Raw genomic sequence first — 24768 nt, forward strand, 5'->3', positions numbered from 1 at the left:
AGCACAGCACATTACAGTTGCTATAAGGGGCGCCACAGTAACATTAGGTGGTCCAGAGAGATCCTCAGCAAGTTTCAAGTGGTTCGTGGGGGAAAGAAGTTTAGAAATCCCTGCTCCAGGTGAAGCAGGCCCCTGGAAAGGAAATTGGCCTCAGGGTCCCAGAATGTGGTTTACTACAAAGCCCAAACATGTAGGTAGCCAAGCTTGGAAGGTACTCATGTGACAATTCATGAGCGATTCGGGTTACTGTGTCACCAATCACAGCCAACACCCCCTTCATTCTGAAACTTTCAAATCCTCACTCCTGAGACCAGTAGTTATGAGTAGGAAACACGTGCATTACGCTGGGTAAGAAAGCGTGGGCGGGAGATGGTGTAACCCCCTGGCTCTGTATGGCTTCCTGTTCCTCCAACACCGGCCCCATGCTGCGTCTCTTGATTTCCTGAAGATCTCTCTCTCCCCACCACCACCTTCCATTGCTACAGCCTGTCTTCAGCAGGAAAGGTTCCCAATGTTCCTGAAAAGCCGCTGTGCATTTTATGCTATTCACAACCAGAACAGACGTTAGTCTACAGGCATTTCCATAATCTGAATAGTTTAATCCCAGATGAGGACCGAGAAGGGAGATTAGTAGAGAGCTGTAGAGCCTGTCAGAGAAGGGATTTGCCTTAGAAGACTGTCTGGGCTAAGAGCGGAAAGGCAGTGCCGTTTCCACCATCCTCTTGCATGAGATAACTGAACTTTTTGAGGGCCCACATCAACACGGCAGGGATGAAACTGGTAAAAGTGAGGACTTGTTTCCATTGAAATGAAAAGTTAAACTGAGCCTCCAAGTGTTTTTCCAGTGTTGAAGTGGGAGTCGTTACACTGGGAGGACAAGTCTCGGAAAAGCACAGGTTTTTTTTTAACAGACTGTGAACATACTGAGTCTACGAGAGCCTCCCTGATTATTTCTATCCTGTCCTCAGCACTCACTTTATCTGTGTGTCTTATTTAAGAAGTGAGTGATGTTCTCTTTCCTGCATTTGCAAAATTTAGAAGGGAGAAAGGAGGGGGAGGGGAATAACCTATGTAGGTCCAGACTATCCACTCTTAACACAAGGCAAATAAAATTAAACCCTTTCTCCCTGTAAGGAGCAAAACCCATGCACCAAGTTTTCCTAAAACAAGCTCCCTCACACACAAAAGCAAAAAAGAGAGGAGAGGAAGTGTGAAGAAAACAGCATTTATTTATTTTGTTGCTATAAGAACCAGTAAGAGGTTGACTTAAAAAAAACCTGACTTTTTTCCTCTCCAAACCATGTACAAAAAATGGGCTTGTCAAAGGCTTGAGGGGAGGGGCAAGGGTAGCCATGTTTACAGACAGCTGGGGCTGCCCCTCTTTTCCCAGATACATGGGTATTTGGGACCAGAGGGCAACTTAAAAAAAAGGGGGGGGTGAGGAAGAGAGAGACATGGAGACAAAAAAAGAGGAAGGAAAAACAGCTGCAGGGGTGGAATGGAAGTCATTCTGAAAGGGGTTCTGTATTTCCCCAAGTCCATGCCATCCCTACAGTCTTCTTCACCCTGACCCCCAAACACACACACACACACACACACACAGAAGAGGGCACAACTTGCATTTACGGTGCTGCCATGGGGCGGGGAGGGAAGTGGCCAGCTTTGTGCGCAAGTCTGAATTATTAGGGGAGGGTAAAAAAAGAAAGGGAAACCGTGGAAATTAAAAAATACATATATATATATAAAAGGGGGGAAATGAAGGGTGTCCAGTATCGAACTTTGCAGGGGGGGAAGAGGGAAAGAGATGCCCCCCTCCCGCCTGTGCCAATCCCAGCAAATGCTTGGCAACTGGAGCTCTGAAGTTCTCTCTGCCAGACAGGCCTTGGAGGCGGGAAAGGGGTGTTGGTGTCGGGTGAGATGGTTACAAGGATCCTAGAGGGGGCGCCAGAGAAGCAACAGCACTCAGTCTTCCAGGATGATGGGTTCGCTGGTGCTGGCAGGATGGGCTGGGGGTACGGGTACCAGAGGAGCCGCCACAGGCCGGAGGGGCAGCACCGACTTCACCTTGAGCGGCAGGTTGGGCCGGCGGGCAGCACGGCGCATCTCCAAGTGGCTCAGGGCCTTGCGGAGCGCCCTGGGGGAAGGAAAGAAGAGGCACAGGGCGTCAGGGGCACAAACACTGCAGAGCCTAACCAAAGAGGACAGGCCGCGTGGTGCATGCAGCGCCTCAGAAGATGATGGAAGACGCAGTGAGCAGCCTGGCAGGGAAGCGCCACAAACAACCCCTACGCCTGGCTGGCCCAGTTTTTGTGGGGCCCATAAACAATATTTTATTTCAACCCATCCCAGCACCTACTGCAGCTTGTATTTTTTAAACTCCCTTTCACTCCAACTGCAGCTCTGGCCTGACATTGGGATTGTCTCTAAACAGCATCGGACAGGGTTTATAAAACCTTGTTGCCAGTGCCAAAGCTACACAGCTTGTAGCACCTGCCATTTCTAAAAACAAAACCTTAAAAAAAGGGAAAGATTGTGCCTTGGGCACCAATAATTATGAGGCATAGGTTGTTGCTTCTGCAGAATGCCTGTGTTTCTGAATTTCTTTGCATCCATTTTAAAATGTAGAAGGGCCATTTTCTAGACCTTGTTTGTGCAATGGGGAACAGCGGAAGCACACTCTGGGGCCTCGTGCATATTTCCTTCTGAGCTTTTGGCACCTAACACTTTTATCTAAAATCTCCAGAATTTGATGAAAACCCAAAAATATGTAACAAACAAATCAAGTAAAATCTTTTTTTTTTTGCACATTAATCACACCCTGTTTGTGGCAGAAAGGTGGAGGAGAGAGAGAATCCACTACTGTGCAACAACCTGACTAAAATTTCCCAGGTGAATTACAGGCTGGGTTGCTACCTCTTGACCTAGGGCCCTTGACCGTCTGGAAGAGTGAAGCATCTCTCTGCGCCCAGAGTTTTTGCAGAAAAGAGGGGTGGGTAAGTGGGTAGATGTCCCAAGGACATTATGTAGCACACAGCAATAGCTGTCAGGACTTTTGGGGAGGGAAGGGAATTCAATTTTTAATTTGTTTGCTCCTGATAAGAAAACTGGCACAAAACTGCCTCCATATCAGGCAGGAGCCCTGAACAGAAGAGGCCAGTACCAACCCTGTGCCAGAGAAGGGATAAGCTAAACACCCTGCCCACTGCACCACCCTTTCCATCGCCTTCCTGCTCACCCCAACTGCATTTTTTTGGTTTTAAATCCCTTCCCCAGTACCTGGTGTCCTTGGTAGCCACAAAAACGACTGGGTTGGGGGCGTCGGCCGGGTTCAGCTTCTGACGCTTGATGGCAGGCTGAGTGCTCGACCTCATTCCGGAAGTCATGGGCCGCCCGTTGGCCGAGAAGGGGAGCCCGCCCCCTGCCACCTGCACCCAGTCGCACATAGAGCTATCAGCGAGAGGAAACCCCAAAAGGCAGTGTCCACCTCTTGCTGGCTCCCGCCCTCCCCCCCCATCCTGAGTCAAACTCGCCCTGCCCCGAAATGGGAGGGGGAGTCTTATGCTGCCTGGCTGCGGGAAAACTGGCTACCCGTCCTCCCCACCAACTGCAGAGAGGAACTTACAGAGAGAGAGAGAGGGAGGGGGGGAGAGAGAGAGGGAGAGAGGGAGAGAGAGAGAGAGATGTAGGCGCAGAAAGAACACAGAACCCCAGAAACAACATATTCCTTCCCTCCCAAGGAAAAAAAGAAAAAGGAGTTACGGGGAATTTAAGCAGCATCAGCCACGGTGAACACTAACAATTTTGCAATTTGTTTAAAAAAAATATTATTTGCCTTTTCTGCCCTTTTTAGGGTTTCAAATGTGTGGGTCTTCCCCTCCCACAAGCATACAAAATAAACTTTCAGAACTGTAAGGTGGTACCCACCCAAGCTCCACTTAGAGAAGGCTCACTGATTTCAATGGAACCAATTTGGTTGTGTTCATTCATTTAAACAGGTTCACTCTGAGTGGGGTTAACACCGGATACAATCCTTTGACACTCTCTACTATGCCTGCTGCTATTACATCCCTTCTCCCTGCCCAAAGTCTCCATAACATCACACTCAATCACACCCAAACACTACCGCCGCCCTTCGATGCCCACCTTCCAGAGCCCAGCGGCACTCACACTCTCGTACGCCCGCTTGCCCACGATGCCAGCCAAGCCTCGGTTCGGGGTCAGCTGGTTTCTGTTGATGGGTGTCTTGGTGCCTCGGGGGGTTTTTGGTTTCAGGGGAGCCTGTGCAGCTGGAAGAACAAGAGTATTGTCTTAGGTGGGCAACTCTTGAAGAGAAACACAGGATTTCCCCCAGTAGTCTTGCTTCCCATTTTGCTTTTCCCTTGTTTTTTTATAAACATCTGATGCTTTTGGAAGGAGAAACCAGCTTATTTGGGCCAAAGCTTCCTCTCTCCTCTATTCCAAGACACCAGACAGATACCATAAGAACCTAAGAGCCTGGCTGCTGGATCAGGCCAATGGCCCATTTAGTCCAGCATCCTGCTTTCACAGTGGGCAACCAGAAGCCCATAAGGAAGCCCACAAACAGAAGCTGAGTGCAATAGCAACTCTTCCCACTTGCAATTCCCAGCAACAGCAATCAGGGACACAATCTTCAAATGGGTTGTGGAATGGTGGGTGGGGGAGTGTGCAATTCCTTTTTATGTCCCATGATGTGGCAAGTCAGGATTGTCTGGAAATCATTGTTCGGAGGAAATCCCAGTTAATTCCAGTCATATTTTTCCTTGATTTGAACATCACAGCAAAACCATAGAAGGGAGAGGGGAAATCACACATGAGAAAGGAGTGCACAAAACGGTGGCAATAATTGTGATTTGGAGATCAGGCCAATGTCAAGAGATGTGAGACATAAGCCCTAGCCCTGTCTCCTTACCTAGCTCCTTGACAATGGTAGCTAGTGGAAGCCGCACCAGAGGGTGAATTTTGAGGGGCGTCTTTGCGGCCTTGGGAAGCCGGATGGAGCCTGGAGGGGAGAGCAAATAACAGGAATGAGATCCGTCAGCTCCTCCATTGTTCCAAGCAGCCCTTCTCCACCACACCCATAAAACATACACTCTGCCTTGATGGCATTGGCGTTGATGGGTGCATATGGACGACGAGCAGCCCGGCGCGGCTGCAGGATGTCCCGGCACATGCGGCGCGCAATGCGGGTCAGCTTGGTGGTCTGCAGCAGGAAGGTCTGCCGGTTCTTGGCTAGAAGCTTGGCCCGGTTGGCGCTGGTCGTGTAGGGAGAGAGGCTCTGGGCTTCTGGCCGAGACATGTGGCCCCGGGAGTGTGGCTCCTGGAAAACGGGAGAAGGAGGCAATGTGGTGAGATCCCCATTCAGCTTGCAAAGTAAATGACCCCAACCCCCCACCCAAAAGTAAAGGGAATAGGAAAGAACCAGCATGTGGCAACATGCCAGCTACATCAATGAAAACGTAACAAAAAGAGGCCAGCACTGTACCACCTGCCAATGTGGTATCAAAATCTAAAAAGCCAACCATTTGTTCCTGGGCAAAGCTGCTTTCATGGAGAGATAAGAACGATGAGGCCAGGAAATCCTCTGAGCAAAGTCCCCTTCACTGTTAAATTTGCTGCTTCTAGTAGCCATTACAGGTAGAACCCAGAAGAATATAGCAATTTTAGAGGCTTTGGTGAAGACAGCAAATGTTATACTTCAGGTTCAAACCAGAGACTAGCGATACTAGAGCAGGCTTTACCGTGACACTGCGGGCTGCTCCCTCGAGCTGTGTTGGGGTCTTCAGGCCCCCGTATTTCTTCCAGTAGATCCAACAGGAGGCACACAGGCGGCACTGCATGTTGGGGGGACCCCAAGCATACCACTGTGCTGACTGGGTGGCTGTGGGGCAAAAAGGAGGCAGAGGGATCATGGACTCGTGATAGGTGAAACCCTAGATTTTCTCTCTCTCTCTCTCTCCCCCCCCTCCCACCAGCTTAGGAGGCAAATAACTCAGGTGGGTGAACCAACACAGAGCCCACCCACATTGAGTGAAACACAGCAGCGCTGTTGTCAGTCACCACTGATGAACAGAAACCCATTTGCACTGTGCAAGGGGTGGACTGGCTTGTGCCATTTCCCTGTCCTCAGAGATACAGTGCCCCCCCCGGCAGGTACTCACTGTGACAGCTCTCGCAGGTCAACCCCTTCTGGAAGCCAGCCCCGTTCATGCCAGGCTTGGAGCCCACAGAGATGATTTGGTTTGGATTGGGTTTTGTGCTGGGTGGTGTGGAAGGGATGGGGAAGAAGACAAATGCTGTTAAAGAGGCCAGGCTGAACTCTGGATACATCTGTCCCTGCTGGTCTCTGAGGTGGGTGGGGAATACTCACTAGGTGGGGATGTACACCTGCTTCAGCTTGCTGTCAGCTTCCGCTGCTTTCAACCTTTTCTGCAAGGAAAAGGAGAATGTGGGGAGGTCAAGACATGCTGCCTTTCGCAGGGTCTCTGCCTGAGTCCCACGTTATCAAAGCCACTTGGTTAGGGGGGGTCCACAGGCAGGTGCAGCCTCTGGGCAAGGAACGGGACTCTTCCCCCCTCACTGCCAAACCCCAAAAGCTCTGCAGAGATCAGTTCACCCACTTGCTGGATGTATCGGTCCGTGGTTTTCCACATGTAGTAAAACTGCACAATGCTGGCAAGGGACTTCCACGGGAGCTGCAAGAGAGACAAGACTTCAAGGGAACGCAGAGTTACTGGCCCAACCCACCATTTTGAAGGGGGGTGGAGCTGGCATTTGACTCTGGGCAGCCCTCCAGTTGGTGGGGACGAACTACAGTTAGAGAAGCAGTTGGAATCTGGAAGAGAAGGAACTCTGCACACCAGGTTTTCAACCTTTCTGAGTCCACAGCTCCCTTGACCAACTACATTCTTTCTGCGGCTCCCCTTCAGCCTATCTGCGGGCAGTGTAGCCCCCTCCAAGGTGGAGGCGGGGCATAGGAACTACATTTCCTGTGAGGCGCGCTTCGTAGGTGTTGCAATCCTTGCTTCCACCACGCATGGCCATTTCTATCAATCTAATATACGCGATCTAATCTATCTATTAAAAGGAGGGAGGGAGGGAAGGAGAAGGGACAGAGGCTGGTGCTGCCCGTGGCTTCCCCCACCATCATTCAAGGTGTCTCAGGGTGCCATGGCACATTGGTTGAAAACCACTTCTGTACACAATACCAGTTTTACATGCATCCCATATACGGAGTCCTGGTGCAAATTAGAAACTGGGTCTGTCTGCTTATCAGGAGGAGAAATGATTATGTCCCTTTTCCAAGAGTGGGGGAGATGCCACCCTTCCCAGTTTTGGGGGGGAAAGGAAGAGGAGGGGGTAAAAAGTAGAGCCACAGGAGACTCTGGCCATTATTTTCCACCCAACCCATAGCCCCAACTCACAAAGTCCTGCCGGATGTCATTGAAATCTTTGCCATATTTCTCCAGGGCCTCCTCAAAGAGCATGGCTTCGGAAGCCGACCACTCCTCCATCTCGTCCCTGCACAGCACGGGGCCTCCTTGGGGCACCAGTGTTGACATAGCCTTGGCCAGGTCGTAGCCATTCCGCTGCAATGTATCCATTGCATGGAACTGCCAAGACAGAAGGGGACAGAAGAGATTGTGCGACTTGGGATTGTGCAGTCTGCTGAATGTAGCACTGGGTTCAGAACTTAAGTTTCCTCAGAATCTCAGACCCCCACATCAGCTCCAGGAAACTTAGCTGTAATGGCTGGATGCAAAGTTTGAATTGAGAAACCATGATTTGCAACCAGCTGGCAAACCAGACCATGGTTTGTTAAGCAGATTGTGCTATAGTTTGGTGCCATGTCTGAATCAACAAATCTGAATTGTAGCCACTGCTCTGCCTCTGGGGGCCTTTGCAGACTGCTGAGCAGATTGGGGCCGGGGCAAGGGAGCAGACAAACAGCCTCACAACCATGGCTTTCTCCTTCTAAGTAAGGAAGCTCAAAAACCAGTTGGTTCCAGTGGTAAACTATGGTTAATATATGCTTTTGTGTGGTGTTTGAATTGAGCTCCTAGTCCTTATGGTTGCAAACACAGGCTTGAAAACAATGCTAGAGGGGTGTTTGAATATGGATCCAAATGTCAGTAGAATACTTCCTTGTCCCTCACCTGTCTTAACTGAATAAATTATACCAAGCTGGTTTTTGTTTGTTTGTTTGTTAAAAGGACAGTTTTGTGAAAATAAGAGGATTGGCATGGTTTTAAATTAGCATTTTGCAAATCTCGGGGGTGTATCCAACAGAGCAGACCTACTGTAATTGATGGATCCAAGTTAGTAATGCCTAGTAACTTCCATGAATTGGGAGTAGAACTGACACTGGATTCAACCCTCGGCTCTTCCTGACCTAGGGCTTGGGTGCAGTTTTTTATCTATACATAATATACAGCCCTGCCCCACCCGTGATGCCCCACCCACAGCTATTGCCCTTCTCTCCTTCCTTGCCCCCTCACCAGCGTGATGTCACGGGAGGCGGCAGCCGCGCTCATGTGAAGGCTGGGCTGCCGGATGGAACTGCTGCAGTCAAGGGCGCGAGCGAAGGTGCCAACAGCCCTGGCATTGAAGGAAGAAAAGGGAGGGTTAATGACCCGCAGGAGCTGGAGCTAGACTGGCAAGAGGAGCCACAACACCCCCCAGCCGGATCTCACCGAGCCACCACAAGGAACTGGTCAATCTGCCGGTCAGTAAGAGGGTTGTCAGGGTCCCACACCTTCATTTCCATCTTCTGCTGGTTTCGATTGTCTGATTCTCCTGAGGGTGTATGAGAGTGGGGTTGTCAATGCACAGACCACCATGATCCCACCAACCGAGGGAAGAACTTTTCTTTCTTTCTTTTTGCTCAGTGATCAAGGGTGCGTGTTTTTTTTCCCATGCTCACCTTCTGCCAGCCGCTCTGGGATCTCTGCCTGATACTTGCAGCCAACCCGGATTTCACCCTGGTCAGCTAAAAGAGTCTTCTGAACTGGGTCGAAGACCAGTGAGTAGAAAAAACAATCCTGGGAGGGAAAAGGGGCATGGAAAGTTAAAAGGAGGTACCCTTAAAACCCTCAGTCTCTTCAGTTCCTGGCAGTAGGAGGATGTCTTCACTCCTTCTGCAAAGCCTAAAGAGAACATAAGTCGGGGGCTGCCTTCCCTACTATTCTGTTTGATGGAGCTGAGGGATGATACCCTCTTATCCCAAGTCCAGAACACTGGGACTCTACAAGAAGCCACATACATTCCTTTTTACGCAACCTGCCTCACCTCTTTATCCAGGTACTGGCTGAGGATGTCTGTCTCGTTGAGCAGCGTAACACTGCATTTCCCCCTGCAAAGACAAACAGAACCTGCGTCTAGCCTAGCAGCTCTCTCAACTGTGTGTGTATGGTTGTTTGATTTTTTTTATTTTTTATACAAATATAGTGATTTTATCTATATATATATATATAAATGTTCCCATTGCGTGCGCAGGTGTTACCAACTTGCTCCGTAACTGCTGGACCAAACAGCATCAAATTAGGACACAGCATTCCATGACCATCAGGGAATAATATAGGATAATAAAATTTCAAAAAAACCACACCTGACGTACCTAAAATAAAGAATAAACGCAAAAAAATGGTGTGCCTATTAGATGTCACCAGCAACAGCACTGACATCACAACCAGCAACCAATAGAAAGGCGCCACCCAACTCCCGAGGCGACAACTTTCAGCCGCCGCCTCAAACAACTGTCCACCATTTGCGGCCTAACTTTCAACCGCCACCTCAAGGAGCCCGACAACGCATAACAAGCAGGCAGCTGTTCACAGAGAGGCGGCTGGGGGGGTAGAGCTGCTACTACATGACAAAACCTCAAGAGACAGGAGAGAAGCCGGGCTTTGAGGCCAGGCGGCGTTGCGAGGCCAGGTTGCTATGGTAGCGCGGGGCAAAAATGGAGGCCACCAACCCCTGAAGAAGCCGTCTGCGTGTGCGTGCACGCCTTCCCAGACCACAGCAATTGACAAGCCGCTTTCCAGAACACGAGCTCCATTTGCAATTATACAGCAGTAAGCAACAGAGTTTTGGGGTGACCAGGGAAAGTGTGGGGGAGGGGAAGGTAGCAGGCAGAAACGGGGGGAAAGACGGAGGAGGCAGGAGGAAATTCAACGGGAGAAGCTGTGTGGAGGCAGTCAGAAATGGAGGGAAATACGGAGAGGAGGCAGGTGGAAATTCAATGGGAGAAGCTGTGTGGAGGGAGGAAGAAATGGGGAAAAGACTGAGAGGAGGCAGGCAGAAATTCAACGGGAGAAGCTGTGGGCATGGACAGTTTACATTTATATAGATCTAGATCTTCCTTTTCCATTTCACAAAAAAGTCACTGCAACGGGCCAGCTAGCTTGCGTTACTGGCCGAGGGAGCCAACGTACAGCTTCTGGGTCATGTGGCCAGCATGACAAAGCTGCTTCTAGTGAACCAGAGCAGCGCACGGAAACACCGTTTACCTTCCCGCCGGAACAGTACCTATTTATCTACTTGCTCTTTTGACGTCCTTTCAAACTGCTAGGTGGGCAGGAGCTGGGACCGAGCAACGGGAGCACACCCCATCGCAGGGATTCGAACAGCCAACCTTCTGATCAGCAAGTCCTAGGCTCTGTGGTTTAACCCACAGCGCCACCCACGTCCCATATATATATGTAAAACAATTGTCTCCAGCTTCTCCTCACCGTATGTGGGTAGCAGGCAGAGACTCAAACTGGCGTGAAAGGAAGAGTTCCCGGTGTTTCAGCTGGTGCCGCTGCTGTTCCGACACCGAAGGCTGTTTGGACTCTTCTTCAAATTCTCCTGTTTTGGGGTGTGGGGAGAAAGAGGCAGAAGATAAAGGTGTTCACTTCCAGGAATTCCATCTCCCCCAGAAACTACAAAACGTGGCTCCTTTGACTTAGCCAGCAGTCATCCCCAAATCAATATGAAGACTACTCAAAAGGCTAAAATCAGGTTTTTCAAAATACATAAAAACTGGATTGCTGGATCAAATTAAAGGCCCACCCAACCCAACACTCTGCTTCCATAGGCAACCAGTTAGACATATATGGAAACTCACATGCAGTACAGAAATGCAATGGGCCCTCTCCTATTTCTCTCTAATGTCTGAGAACCAGGGTGCCAATAGTTAAAACAGCACTTGGAGAATGTGGGTTTTAATACTTCCTTGTCATTGGGTTGCCTCTATTTCCATCACACATTCACACCCAAAGCCTAAAATCACAGCACTGTTGTGAGTTTAAAATGGGGTTTGCCTCCCTGAACTCACTGAAGGAAGGCTTGGATCTAATGGTGATAAATTAAATTCAAACAGGTATACTGCCTTTGAACATGGAGGTTCTATTCTCAGTATCATGCTGTTAATACACCTATTCTCCCACTATGAGTCTACCAAGCTGTAGAACAAAGGGAGAAAAGAGAAGCACTTCTGCCAAGAGAACAGCTGCCTTTAGCTCTCCCACAAAGTCACCTAGCAAGGGTGATGCCATCAGGCTATCCTACATGATTTCCATCCCAGCTGGTTGTTTTAAGTACTACAGGTTTAAGAACTGGTGTCTGAGCTTTCTTTCCACCCCTTGTTAGTCCCCATGCCTTGTTCCTTGTGTCTCATATCTTGCAGATAATTACCCTGGAGGCAGAGATTGTCTTATTGACAATTGGACATCATCACAGGGCAGTTCACAACATAAAAATACAAAATGAGAACCTTTTCTGCTTGAAGAGCAAGGATAAAAAAAAGTTTGTCTAATCCTCTTTTAAAAGCCACATTGGTTGTAGTCCACCACCACATCCTATGGCAGCGACTTCCATCGTTTAATTAAATACACATTGCGTGAAAAGCCTTCTGTCTGTCCTTAATCGACTGCCTCTCATTTTCACTGGGTGTTCCTGAGTTGTAGTACTATGAGAAAGAGAGAAATATTTTCCCTCCTCCAATTGTAACTAACACCTATAATGATCCCCGACCCAATCAACCCCCCCCCCAAAAAAATACCAACTACTAAAGTACCTCAGATACTGCAACCTTTTCATCATTTCCCAGCATAGATCTAGCCATGTTTACTCAGGAGTCTTTTGACTCCAATGTGGCTTACTCCCAAATTAAGCAGGATTAGGATAGCAACCCTAATTTTCCCTTTTTATTAAAAAAGAAAAAAAGAGCAGTGCCCTACTCGCTGCTGTCAAAGGGTCGTCATTTCCGTTCCCCTCTCCAGCAACACAGCATGTGCCTGTATGTCAGTTTCTCTCTGTCTACACACACACACACACACTCACTCAGCCACCCTCCTAAAAGCAGCCTCCACCAAGAGCCTCATTGTTCTCCCAACCCCCTTCTGCTTCTCAGAACTTGGCAGAGTCCCAGGGAGGGACTTGAAGGATGCTTACTCCACCCTCCCCTCCCGCCCCTGCTTTTTGACTCAGGAAACCCTCTGCAAAGGAAAGGTGGGCCTGTGGATTAGAGGCAGCCTTGAACCAGCCCTCCTCCTCCTCCTCCTCTGGCCTGATTGGACAGAGTCAAGGTCACAGCCCCTGCTCCAAGAGACCAGGAAGCCCCAAGCAAGCTCCTCCCACCCCATCCTACTTCTGTTAACCCTTCAGCAGCTGAACTGTGCCAGGATTCAGAGACGGCTAGGCTTTATAAGGGCCAGAGGCAGATGTCACCTCCCGGCCTTCAACACCACCGGGATTCAGTTCCGCAAAGACCCTATAGGCCCCTCTCCAAAGGCAGAAAAGCATAAAGGTTCCAAACCTACACGCACCTTATTCTCCTATCTGGCCCCTGCCAAAGTTTTTAAAGAGTCAATGTATTATGCCAGTGTTTTTCAACGTTTTTTGGGCAAAGGCACACTTGTTTCATGAAAAAAAATCACGAGGCACACCACCATTAGAAAATGTTAAAAAAATTAACTCTGTGCCTATATTGACTATATATAAAGTAATTTTCCCACGGCACACCAGGCAACATCTCGCGGCGGAACAGTGGTTGAAAAACACTGTATTATGCAAACAGCCAGCAACTAAATGCTACTCTGTATTTTGGATCTGTGAGCAAGCAGGTGGAGAAAAATAAACACCCTCCCCCAAGTAAATCTGCTTAAGTCTCCACTTCTGCCAGGATAGAAAGAAGCTTCCCAGGACTCTCAGATACAACTGCTCTCGGAAAGAGGGTAGGGCAGCCTTTCACACACTCCCTTCCTGTTTTCTCTTCCTAGGTTGATTCCCTCCTCCTCTTGCTCCAGCCTGAGGGCAACAGCTCCCTATCCACCTCTGTGCCTCTCCTCTCCCCCACAACCTCCTCCAGCACAGCCGGTGTCACCAGAGAGGCTGCCAAAGGCTCATTCCCAGACACACGACACACACGCTACCCAGCCCAACAGGCCAGTGCAACATCTCACCCCCAACCCAAATATACTCCACAGCTACTGGCTCCAAAGAACATGCAAAGCACACCAGGGACCCCACTACTCACGGGCATTGCTGTCGGCTAGGCTGTTGAGGCTACTGGATATATCACGCCGTCGAAACAGGCACACCACTTTGGCCTCCACGTTGCCATTGGCCGTCTAGGGGTTGAAACAGAGGGGCAACGCTGTTTATTAGTGGGCAGGCAACAGTAGCCTCAAGATCTTGTTCTTATTTATGTAAGGTATTTCTACAGTATACCACTTAATCATTAGCCAGTCTTAGTACATAAAAGTAAACACAGAATGAAAACTCATCATAAAGCTGAACATCAACACTACCTTAAAAATGCCCATTGGAATAAGGAAGTATTTGCCATGCACCTGAAGCGTGTCTATGTACCGTATTTTTCGCTCCATAAGACGCACTTTTTTCCTCCTAAAAAGTAAGGGGAAATATCTGTGCATCTTATGGAGCGAATGGTGGTCCCTGGAGCTGAATTGCCCAGGGGCCAAAAGAGGACCATGCTTTTTATTTTACAAAGAGAAAAGGGGGTGTTGAAAGGACCCCGCTCAGCAGCTGATCAGCAAGAGATCGGGAGAGATAAGAGTCCCCGGCTCCCTTTCAGCCCCGCCCTCTTCCCCAGGCCTCCATTGTTGAATGTGCTGCAGAGGGAGGTTGTTTGTTTCCCCAGTGACATGTGACTGGCTGATTAGATTATCTGTCTGGAAACTGTAGAAAAGGCTCCCTTTCCTTTAGAAGCTCCAGAAATGTGAGTTGAACCCCATAAAAACGGGGCTTTTCCTCTTTGCTTTTCCCCCTTTGCAAAAGGAGCTTTGCTTTTCCCCCTTTGCAAAAAAGCTGCAAAACTTTTAGCTGATCCTCAAAAAACAGTGCTTTTCCCTTTGCAAAAAAAGCTGCAAAACTTTTAGCTGATCCTCAAAAAAACAGGGCTTTTAGAGGAGGAAAACCAGAAAAAATTTTTTTCTTGTTTCCTCCTCTAAAAGCGAGGTGCGCCCTATGGTCTGGTGCGCCCTATGGAGTGAAAAATATGGTAACCTCAAGCAGAAGAAAGCTCCAGAGGCATGAGACCACAAAATGTATGGCTTCTGAGTCATGGGGACTACCGGGATCCTTTTCAAGTGCCTCACCACACCCAGCAGCTTCCTACTTCACCCCCATGTTCCCTCAGCTCCCAAATATCCTGGCTTCCTTGGCTACAATAGGTCCAGCACCCCCAAGGCATGCAGCCCAGCACCCCCCCCCCCGCCCCATCTCTCTGCCTCCCGCAACCAGCGCTGTCATTACCTTGTTGAGCTCCTCAATGCGGCGGACGAGGTAGGGGTTACTAGAGGAATTCTCAAAGTAGACATAATCTGTAAGAGGGGCAAAACGAAAGGCAATGAGGGAGTGGAAGAAGCAGCAGCTGGAAAGCAGGAACATATTCTCAGGAGACACTGGCTCCTGAAACAACAATGTAAGTACATGTTTAACTTTTTTCCTCCTAGGGTGCTCTGTGGTCTTCCAGATATTGCTGGATTCCACCTTTCATCAACACTAGCCAGCATGCTCTATGGTCAGGGATCATAGGAACTGTACTCTGGAGGGCCACAGGTTCCCCAACCCTGTTTTAAATGCTTCATGGATGTTATTTAAGCCAAGGCAGAAAAACTTCAGGACTGTGGCTGTGTACACACCATACCTTTAAAGCCCATTCCGAGAACTCGAATTTATTATGGGTGCTGGGAATTGCAGCTCTGTAAGGGATAATGTACAACTCACAGGATTATAATTTTTGGAGGTATGTGCTTTGAATGTGCATCAAAGGTAAGTTGTGCAAGCAACCTGTGCTTTTTTTTTTACGAGACCTTCAAAGTCCACCAATTAGAAACGGGTGCAAAGCACTGCCAGTGGAGGAGGCATTTGTAATGCTCAGCCCTGGAAGTTGTAAGAAATAACCTCCTGCAAGTCCTTTGACATGAAAATTTGCTCCTGGTTTCTTCCCAGGCTTTACTCATTTCAGAAGCCTATTTGAGGGAAGGTGGGGAGCTTTTTTATTGCTGTTTTTGTTAAATAATGAAGAGTCAGAGACCCTTGCTGAGCTACTGCAGGCCATCCAGAAATCGATCAGGAGGCCTTAATCACCTTCTGTCTGTCCCTGATTGGAGTGATCCTGATAGCCCCTCTGTAAAACAGGCCAGAAGGAATATTATCCCTGTTATGCTGTACAGATAAGGGCCTGAGGCTGGGGAGATTGTTTAATACTACCTGGCAAGTTCATGGCCGAGCTGAGATTTGAACTAAAGACTTCCCCATTTACACCCCATGCTCTTGACACCTACAGGAGTTGTCATAGATACACCTCAAGAATATATGAAAAGCCTGGCTGGATTACTTCAAAGGCCATTTGCATAAAGTATCCCATTTCCCACAGCAGCCAACAAGAATGCTTCTGGGAAGTCTCTAAGCATGTCACAAAGGCAACCACCTTCCCTTGCATACTGCCTTTGAACATGGAAGTTCTGTTCATTCACCATAGCTAGTAGTCATTGCTCAAGTACATACTGTGTATAGGAATACTATATCCAGGGGTCCCCAAACTAAGGGCCGCGGGCTGGATAAGGCCCGAGGGATTTGTTTATCCGACCCACGGTGACTCCTGCTGCCCACTCTTACCGGCGCTGCAAGGCTACCCACTTCCGGGTTGGAGGAGCACCGGAAATAGCTTGTGCACATGCGCAAGCGTTATTTTTGGTGCACATCCGGGTTAGAGGAGGCCCATGCATATGCGCGCACGTTCCCCCGCCTTCCAGAGATTGGTGCTGGAGACACTGGCCCAAGGCGCGTTAAGCTTGCTGACCCCTGATTATATTCATCAAACCCATCAAAGTGCCTTAGGAAAAATATGAAGATTTATCTAATCTAGGTCAGCCCATCCCATTTTATCCAGGACAAAGACTATTCAATGTTTCTCCCCTCTGGCCCAGCCTCAAGACTTGCCACCCTGCAGCTCACCCCACTCTCCACTGCACCCTCTGTTAATTCTACTAGAAGTCCCACACTCAGAGCTGTGAATCTCCCACTTCTCTGCAGTTATGCTGTGTGTACCCCCATGGAATTTGACAGCAAAACAAAGAGTTCAACATAAGCATCTTTCATTTCCCACTTTTTAAAGCAAGCAGAATTCGAACCTTTAAAAAGGTGAGCCTGAAAGCACAGGGTGGGGGGGAAAGCCTACTGAAGCTGCAGAAACCAGAATTTTCTAATGGGAGGTGTGGTGAAACTTTGGACCTTCATATGTTGCAGAACTGCAGCTCCTATCATCCCTGGCTACTGGTCATGCATGCCGGGGCTCATAGGCATTGTAATACAGCAACATCAGGAGGAATAAAGGTTCCTCACATTTATTCTAATAGTTAGGGCAGGGATTGGGAACCTTTGGCTCTCCAATGATGTTGTTGGTCACTGAGAATTACAGAGGTACATTGGAACTCAAACAGCTCCATTCTCAAACGTTTCGGCTCCCAAACGCCAAAAACCTGGAAGTGCTTCAGTTTTCAAAAGTTCCTCGGAACTCGAACGTTTCAGAAGTTGAACGGTCTTCCGGAACAGATTACATCTGAGTTCCAAGGTACCACTGTACTGTATTGGATTTTGTAATCCAGCAGTTTTTGGAGGGACACTGGTTCACCAACCCTGATTAGGGAATGAGGCTTCAGTGCCCTGCTTCTCCCCATCATTAACAGAAGCACTACATGCAAATTTCCCACACTGCATAGAGCCAGTGTGGTGTAGTGGTTAAGAGCGATAGACTCGTAATCTGGGGAACCAGGTTTGTGTCTCTGCTCCTACACATGCAGCTGCTGGGTGACCTTGGGCTAGTCACACTTCTCTGAAGTCTCTCAGCCCCACTCACCTCACAGAGTGTTTGTTGTGGGGGAGGAAGGGAAAGGAGAATGTTAGCCGCTTTGAGACTCCTTCGGGTAGTGATAAAGCGGGATATCAAATCCAAACTCCTCTTCTTTTTTACACGCTACAAAAGGCAGGCTGCCTCCACACAGAGTTATAGGGTGTTTGTTTTTTGTTAGGTGCAAATCATACCTATCAGTGGCTAAAGCCAGGAAAAGGCTGGAAACCATTCTGTCTAAAGTGTTTCACAACTATATTTGAATCTTTATGACAATCACATAAAAGCAAGCCAATATCACCACTATGGGAATGCTGAAGGTGAAAGCCATTGTGCAGAAGGCCAGCCAGCCACACAATATAACTATATAGAGACTATCATCCCTGGTCTCCACAGTAGCCAAGCCCCAAGCCCCAATCCAGTTGTGGTTGCCAGTCATTTGTCTGATATGTAAGAAAGGGTTGGGTTGCCTGTTGCACTTCCACAAGGCCTATTTCCACCACTACCAATAAGTTCTTTGTTTTCCTACCAGTACTAGCCACTATGTATAAGCAATATATGAGTGACTCAGATTCAGCCCACATTAAACAGGAGGTGGTGGAGAAATTAAGAAGCGGTGGGGGGGGGGAGAGAGAGAGTCAGGCTTGGAGAGAGAGTCAGGTAACAAAGCAAGCAAAGGGTGGATGGCAGCCAACCATTTGGCTGAAGTAGTTAAGTCTTCAGAGAAGGGGCCTAGAAGAGAGGGGAATTGTCACAAGGGAGAGGGAGGATATTCCAGGCCAAGGGAGCTGCAGGGTGGTTAAAGAGATAGATAAGAGTGGGAAGAGGTGACTAAGGGGTCCAACAGCTTGTGAACAGGAGAGTAGGAGAGAATGAGGGCAGCAGGTTTTAAATACAAGGATGAGAAGCTTGAAGGTGAAAGGAAAAAAACAGGGAGACGGTTGAACATATGCCTATCCAGCCCCTTATTATCAAATCAGACTGCAAGTAGCATGTTTCTCTTTCTCTCTCCTGTGTGTGTACACAAACATGAGTATGTATATGCCATGATATTTTTCTAGAAAAAGAGGTGCTGGAGCTCACTATGAACTTCTCCCTTGTTCTCTTAGAATGGCAATGGCGCCCAACTGAGTCGTGCCAGAGTTAAGCTCCAATGAGCTCCAGCTGAAAAAAAGCCCTGTGTGTATGTGTCTTTCCTAGCCCTGCTACCGGAACTTTTTGAACCTGGGTCCTTCTACAAGCTGTGCCCTCTATCACTGACCTATGGCCCTGTGACACTGGGAATTCTGGAGGCATTGGGGGTGGGGTGGGATATATTGGCAATGGGGGTGGGGTGGGATATATTGGTAGAGTGTTCTGAATTGACCAAAGATGAAAAACACTGGGTTGTTTCCAGCTAAGTTGTACTCAGAGCAAACCCAATGGAATAAATGAACCTTTGTTAGTCACTGCTATTAAATTAAATAGGTCTACTCTGCGTAGGAATAACATTGGCTACAACCCTAGTTCAGCACCACAAACCCCAAGCAGACAGCTCCCGGAAGTCTGTAAGCAAGGAACCATAGAAATGGCTCTCTCCAGTGCTTTCCCCCCATCATCTATATTGCTTCTGACTATGGAGGTTCCAGCACCTCACATACTGCAGACTCTTAAAACCAGCTCTCTAGCATCCTGTTATTAACTCCGTGCACAAAACACTCTCCTTGCCCCCCCCTGCCCCCCAGTCTGACAGGCCCAGACTTCTAACTACCCCCAGCTCAAATCCAACAAGAACCTTTGCACAACTTCTAAGTTGTGCGGCCCCTAAGTGTATTACGCTCTTCCCCATCTGTTTCTTCGCTCCCACTCTCTCCCAGAACCAACCACATCCTCCTCACACCTCCCTTTACAACTAACCAGATCTTGACATTTCTACCAATACTTAACCCCCCCCCCCCATTTCCCACCAGTCTGGCCTTGTTTCACCCACCCACCCCAATCCTTTGGACCTCACTTCTCTACCACCACATCTGAGACTGAAAATAGCTCACCCTCTTCTCACTTGCTGCAGCCAACTGTTTAGCAGGGGAGAGAGGAAATAATCATGTTTCCCACCAAACTTTAATTTTAGTGTCCCCCTTGCAAATTCTTTCACCCAAATTCCAAACTCCAAAAGGGGTTATCAGACTCTTAAACCGCCAACTCTACTCAAGTTAAACCTTTTTCCAAAGGCTTTGAATTCTTAAGCCTGCCCCATCCACCACAAAATTAGCAGAGTCCTCCAACCAACTCCTTCATGCCTCCAACTGCCCTGTCCAGCCGCATATCTTATCCTCAGTACCCCAACCTATTCTTTCGCACTGCCCTCCAATATGCACACATCCATGTGCATTCACACAAACCCCTTGGGTTTCCAATCTTTGTGCTACTACTAGACCGCTTAATAGCTTCCTCCCTATACCTCTTTAATATTCCCCAACCTTCGTATATCTATTTTTCGCCACCCTGCTCCACATGCACTTTTAAGTCCCACCACTACCACTATGCCTGCTTCTTAATTTTACTACTTCCAGTATTAGCCCCCTCCCAAAAAAAACCTCCCTCCACTCAATTACTGTACCTTAAAGCAAATTATTTCCAAACGTTATCCCACTATTTGAAACAAACCCTCTTGGAGCCCCCAGTATCCCAAACCTGTTTAGACCCAAGTGCTTCCATGTATTCCTCACAAACCTCAAACCACCCCAAACTATTTCATTCAACAACTCCCCTCCCTGCTCCTTAGGAACACCCTTTGCCCCACAGCACCCCAATTTAAAGCCAGCCCACCCCCCCCCAACCTCCTTCACTAACCCATTTTGACTTTACCAAACCACCTCCCTTCAAGTCTCCATCCCACTGCTTGGAACTAACCCCCCCCCCTTATTCTTTTCACACACACCTAAACACCCCACATTTCTTTCTCACCCACCTTATTTCTTCAAACCCTTTTACCTCACAAACTAGGTAGTTCAGCCAGCCTCCTTGCTCCTCTCAGCAACCCCCCTGATCCACAACCCAGTCCCCACAACTAACTTTATAAACACACACACAAAACTCCACCATACTCCCCATGGTGGTTTTTTTTTTAACCCCCCCTTCACATTACAAATAAACTTCCTGGGTCCAGCCCCCCTCCATTTAGCCCCCCTGCCCCCCTCACCTCCTCGGTGAGACAAGGTCCCCTCCCCCAACTCCTCAATGCACCCCCCGACACCCCCCTCCCCCACCAGCCCTCTCTCTATCTTTAACCCCTGGGGCTGAACCCCTTTAGCCCCCTCACCTATTAATTTCCCCTTCGTTCCCTGCCTCTCCCCTCACATTCCCCCCTCCAGCCAGCAACCCCTCCTCCCCTCGTGTCTCGCCCCTCCCCCATTTTCCCCCCACAGGCCCAAAAAAAAAAAAAAAGCCCGCTCCCCCCGCCCCCCTCTCCTTCCTTACCGCCCACCCGGTACATATTGGCCGCCATGACGCCTGTGGGGCGCTTCAACTCCTCCCGGCCCGGCCCGCCGCGGCCCCCTCAGGAACTCCGGGCCCGGCCGCTCTTCATCGCCTCCCGCCGCCGTTGTCGTCTCCCTCTCACGCAGCGAGCGCCGGCGCCGGCCAAGCCTCAAGTCCTTCGGGAACCTCCGGAAAGCCCCCTCGGGAATCTTCGGAAATCATCGGCTTTTTCCGGTTCTCGCTCGTCGAAAGAACACGCCTTTCCTTACAGCATCTCGGGCTTTTACGGAAAAGAGGTCGGAAAGAGACGGGGATTTCCCCAGCCAGTTTTCCCCCTCCCCCAATACTACCAACGGATGAATGAGGGCGACGTCTGCTGACCATACCCGGAAATGGACGAGGGCCACTCGTGTTTTCCCGGATAGCTTCGGGTCGTTCCGTAAAACAAACCTTTCCCCGCTATAAGCGGGAGGGAGGACGGGTCTGGACTGCTCTTTAGTGGCAAGAGTTCAGAACGCTCCTTGGCGTCTTTACGTCACTATTCGCAAATTAGGCGCAAGGCCGCGACGCTCGGCTGTCTTCATTTTCGGTGTCAAGAGAAGAGATTAACTATTTCCTCAACGCCCCTGCTCCTCCTGGAATGTGCTGGCGCTTCTTGCTACGCAGAATGCAAGAAACCTATTGGGTGAATGCCAAAGAGTTCTAACTCGAAAGTGCGCCTACATCCACTTCACTTTGTCCATTTTATTTATTGCCCCTAGTATATGCAGTATAATAATTCCACAACCAGCCGTGGGCTGCATACACACCGTGTATTTGAAGCAGAGTTCTGTCCCCTCCACAAAAAACCGTAGGAACTGTAGTTTAGTAAGGCTGCTCGGACTCCCAGCTCTGTTAGGAATAAACTACAGTCCTCAGGTTTCTTTAGGAGGGGGCTGATGCACTTTAAATGTATGTTGTGCACAGTCCTATCTGCTCCCTCTTTACTGTATTTGTTGCTGAAGACTTATAAGCCCACCATGCCTTTAGGGCCCAGAGTGATTTTCTATTCTCACAACAACCCTGTGAGGTACGACTGACTATTTTACCAATGTGAAGTACAGTAAACCCTCAACTTAACACAGGGGTTACATTCCGGGGATCACACCTAAAGCCAAAAATGCATATAAAGGTAAAGGTAAAGGGACCCCTGACCATCAGGTCCAGTCGTGTCCGACTCTGGGGTTGCGGCGCTCATCTCGCTCTATAGGCCAAGGGAGCCGGCATTTGTCCGCAGACAGCTTCCGGGTCATGTGGCCAGCATGACTAAGCCGCTTCAGGCGAACCAGAGCAGCGCCTGGAAATGCCGTTTACCTTCCCGCCGGAGCGGTACCTATTTATCTACTTGCACTTTGACGTGCTTTCAAACTGCTAGGTGGGCAGGAGCTGGGACCAAAGAACGGGAGCTCACCCCGTGGCAGGGATTCGAACCACCGACCTTCTGATCAGCAAGCCCTAGACTATGTGGTTTAACCCACAGCGCCACCTGGGTCCCCAAAATGCATATACCGGTAGTCAAAAAATGCATATACCGGTAGTCAAAACACATTGAGTGCAGTGGTGGGTGGCATTGCCAAAGTCCTTTTTCCTGGACCCCTTTCCACCCCCTTTTATTTATTTATTCTTAATTTCCAAGTGTATGAAGCTGAATGTACACAAGTTACATGCACACAAATTGCAGGCTTATTGCTTATTCATAAGCCACCTGTTATACAAATGAACTTAGGGCTGCTAAATATATGCTAGGAGATACTCCATTTACCTCTTAGATTACAAAACAAAACAAGTAAGGAGACTACAAAGGACCAAAAAAACTTGGTATGAGATGGCAAATTTCAATTCAGGGTTAATTAGAAGATAAAGCCAGATTTTAGGTTAGAGAGGTTGGAGTGAGGAATGATGTAATCAAGAAGCAAAGTAGCAGGCAGAGCAGGCTGGCTGATGGCTGTTTGAATCCAGGGCTGTAGCTATGGGAGAAGCAAGACTACTGGCGTGTAAATGCTGTGAACCCCTCCATCGTAGGCTCAAGCTGTATATATGTGTAAATAAATCATCTGACATTAAATCACCACAGTCTCCACTGTGCCTCATTTCCAAAAGGAAACATGGATCCTGGTTAAAGTGTACTTGGAAACCCTGGAATCTCGCACTGCTCAGAGACTGGGAAAGTGCAACAATAATAAGCAATACTGGCATCTTCCCCGTCTGTTTCAGAAACAACCTAACCATGTGCACACACAGAAACACACTTTTTTTAAGCAAAGGAAACATTTCCTGCCCCTCTCTACTTCACATACATTGAATTGGGCCCAGGCTTCTGTTACAGTTGCTACTTACGGGGCATATGGTCATTATTTGACTACATGTAGATTTCAAAACTCCGCACTGAAGCTGCACTTAAAATAAATAAAAAAATCTCTTTCCCCCTCACTCCCCTCTCCTATAAAAATATGTCCCAACATACACTGGTGTCACTGGGAGTTGAAATATTATGCTGCAGGTTACCCTGTGTTGTTGGGTAACCATGGTTACCAGCTAGGCCGCAAATTCCTGCTGCAGTCCTTGTCCTTGCGCCCCCCTTCACCACGTCCAGGGTGAAAAAAAGACATGGAACAGCAGAACTCTAGATGCAAAGGTTTATTTCTCTGCGTTTCTCACAGTGTTAAGGCCTTTCTTTGCGCTTGCTATTTACACATCAGATCCAGCCCCTGCCAGAATCACTAGGAATGTAAACGAAGTACGGAAGGATGGCAGTAAGGAGAGGGGTGTGTGGATGGAGACATTTACCCATCTTCTCTGGACTTAACAGAATCCAGCGTCTTTCAGGCTTGAAAGGGGAACATCGCTGAGGTTCAAAGGGAACATTCTCCAGAGAGTTCCCCAAATCTACACCCCTTTCCCCTCTCCATTCACAAGTAGTCCTTCTCCCAAAACAAACAAACAAACAAACAAAAAACCCCACCTCCTGCCTGAGAGACAAGTCTCTCTGCCTTCTCACACACAACAGGCTAGACATTTTCCTTCACGGTGCCAGTTCTCCTGAGCCTAGGATTGCTAGTTATCCTGGCTGATCCCACCCTTATGTTAATAAAGCAAATCACATTGTTAGCCAAAGGAAATTTAAGTTGGCAGGGAGAAGAGACTCCCGCCTTTCCACGGATCCATCAACCTGAGCACTCAGTCCACAAGAACGAGTCACGGGGATGGGAGGTCCTCTCTTGCAAAGGCTTAGTCACCATACTGGGGTATGAGATTTTGCTTCTTCCCTTCCCGCTGGCTTCAGGTGCTGACCCCAGCATCCTGGGAGGAGACTGAGGCAGAAGAGAGGGATTGGCTGCGGGCAAGGCTGCCACCCACCACTCGCCACTGGAAGATGCTGGTGTCCTTGCCCCCCATGGAGATAAGGTGGCCATCGTTGTGCGTGAAACGCACATTGGTGACGTGGCTCCCATGGCCCCCATAGACGTGACTTGGTGCCTGTGGAAAAGAAGAAAAGGTGGGTAAACATTGTGAAAAGGTGCCATCGTCAAGGGCATGTTCCAGGAACGGGAAAGCCAATGTGGTGCCCTCCAGATTTTGTTGCTGGACTGTGGCTCCCATCAGCCCTAGCCAGCATCGGCAATGGTAAGGGGTGATGGGAGTTGTAGTCCAACAACCGCTAGCATCTTTTGGCCTAGAAATACCCTTAAAGGTTAGCTGAGTGGCACAGATGCAGGAATGTGGCAAAAGTAGCCTTGCCTATGATCCATAAGAGACTGGATTAGGTTGGGAGAGCCTAGAGTCACCAGGATCCAGCCTGCAGTGTGGGATAAGTTTGAAAGTACAGAGCGGTACCCTCTGAAGTCAAGGAAAACAACCCAAGCCTAGAATGGTGATCAGAAGACAGAACTCAT

At 48.8% G+C, this 24768-nt stretch overlaps 2 protein-coding genes across 5 annotated transcripts in view; both read right to left on the bottom strand.

Annotated features, from left to right (window-relative positions):
* Positions 1-1209: 1209 nt before the first annotated feature.
* MTA2 (metastasis associated 1 family member 2) lies at positions 1210-21037 on the bottom strand. Of its 4 annotated transcripts, none has more exons than XM_033174231.1 (18): positions 20837-21037; positions 14779-14846; positions 13538-13631; positions 10749-10866; positions 9307-9370; positions 8942-9059; positions 8712-8814; positions 8517-8616; positions 7443-7631; positions 6639-6713; positions 6389-6447; positions 6180-6277; positions 5760-5899; positions 5110-5338; positions 4931-5020; positions 4144-4286; positions 3277-3425; positions 1210-2134 (listed from the first exon to the last, which is right to left on the bottom strand). In XM_033174231.1, exons 1-18 carry the CDS (start codon positions 20862-20864, stop codon positions 1963-1965), a joined length of 2037 nt encoding a protein of 678 aa, XP_033030122.1. In that variant the 5' UTR covers positions 20865-21037; the 3' UTR covers positions 1210-1962. The 4 variants fall into 4 exon arrangements, with proteins under 4 accessions (XP_033030122.1, XP_033030125.1, XP_033030126.1 ...); XM_033174232.1 differs by having other exon boundaries at positions 1963-2134; positions 4168-4286; positions 20837-21036; XM_033174234.1 differs by lacking the exon at positions 3277-3425 and having other exon boundaries at positions 20837-21036.
* A 3102-nt stretch (positions 21038-24139) lies between these two features.
* The window catches only part of EML3 (EMAP like 3), a 38879-nt gene continuing 38250 nt past the window's right edge, over positions 24140-24768 (bottom strand). Inside the window, exon 24 of the mRNA XM_033174562.1 lies at positions 24140-24352. Coding sequence (XP_033030453.1) covers positions 24155-24352 — 198 coding nt within the window. The 3' untranslated portion in view covers positions 24140-24154. The remainder of the gene's footprint in view (positions 24353-24768) is intronic.

The sequence above is a fragment of the Lacerta agilis genome, chromosome 17, assembly GCF_009819535.1.
Source record: "Lacerta agilis isolate rLacAgi1 chromosome 17, rLacAgi1.pri, whole genome shotgun sequence".
Classification (NCBI taxonomy): domain Eukaryota; kingdom Metazoa; phylum Chordata; class Lepidosauria; order Squamata; family Lacertidae; genus Lacerta; species Lacerta agilis.

What these genes read in the sequence shown, in the direction of transcription:
- MTA2 (XM_033174231.1), bottom strand. Translation starts at nt 20,864, where the DNA reads ATGGCGGCCAATATGTACCGGGTGGGCG. An exon ending in GACCTGCGAGAGCTGTCACA is followed by an intron (nt 5,900 to 6,179) that starts GTGAGTACCTGC and finishes TTTGCCCCACAG; the next exon opens with CCACCCAGTCAGCACAGTGG. An exon ending in GTGGCTACCAAGGACACCAG is followed by an intron (nt 2,135 to 3,276) that starts GTACTGGGGAAG and finishes TCCTTCCCCCAG; the next exon opens with GGCGCTCCGCAAGGCCCTGA.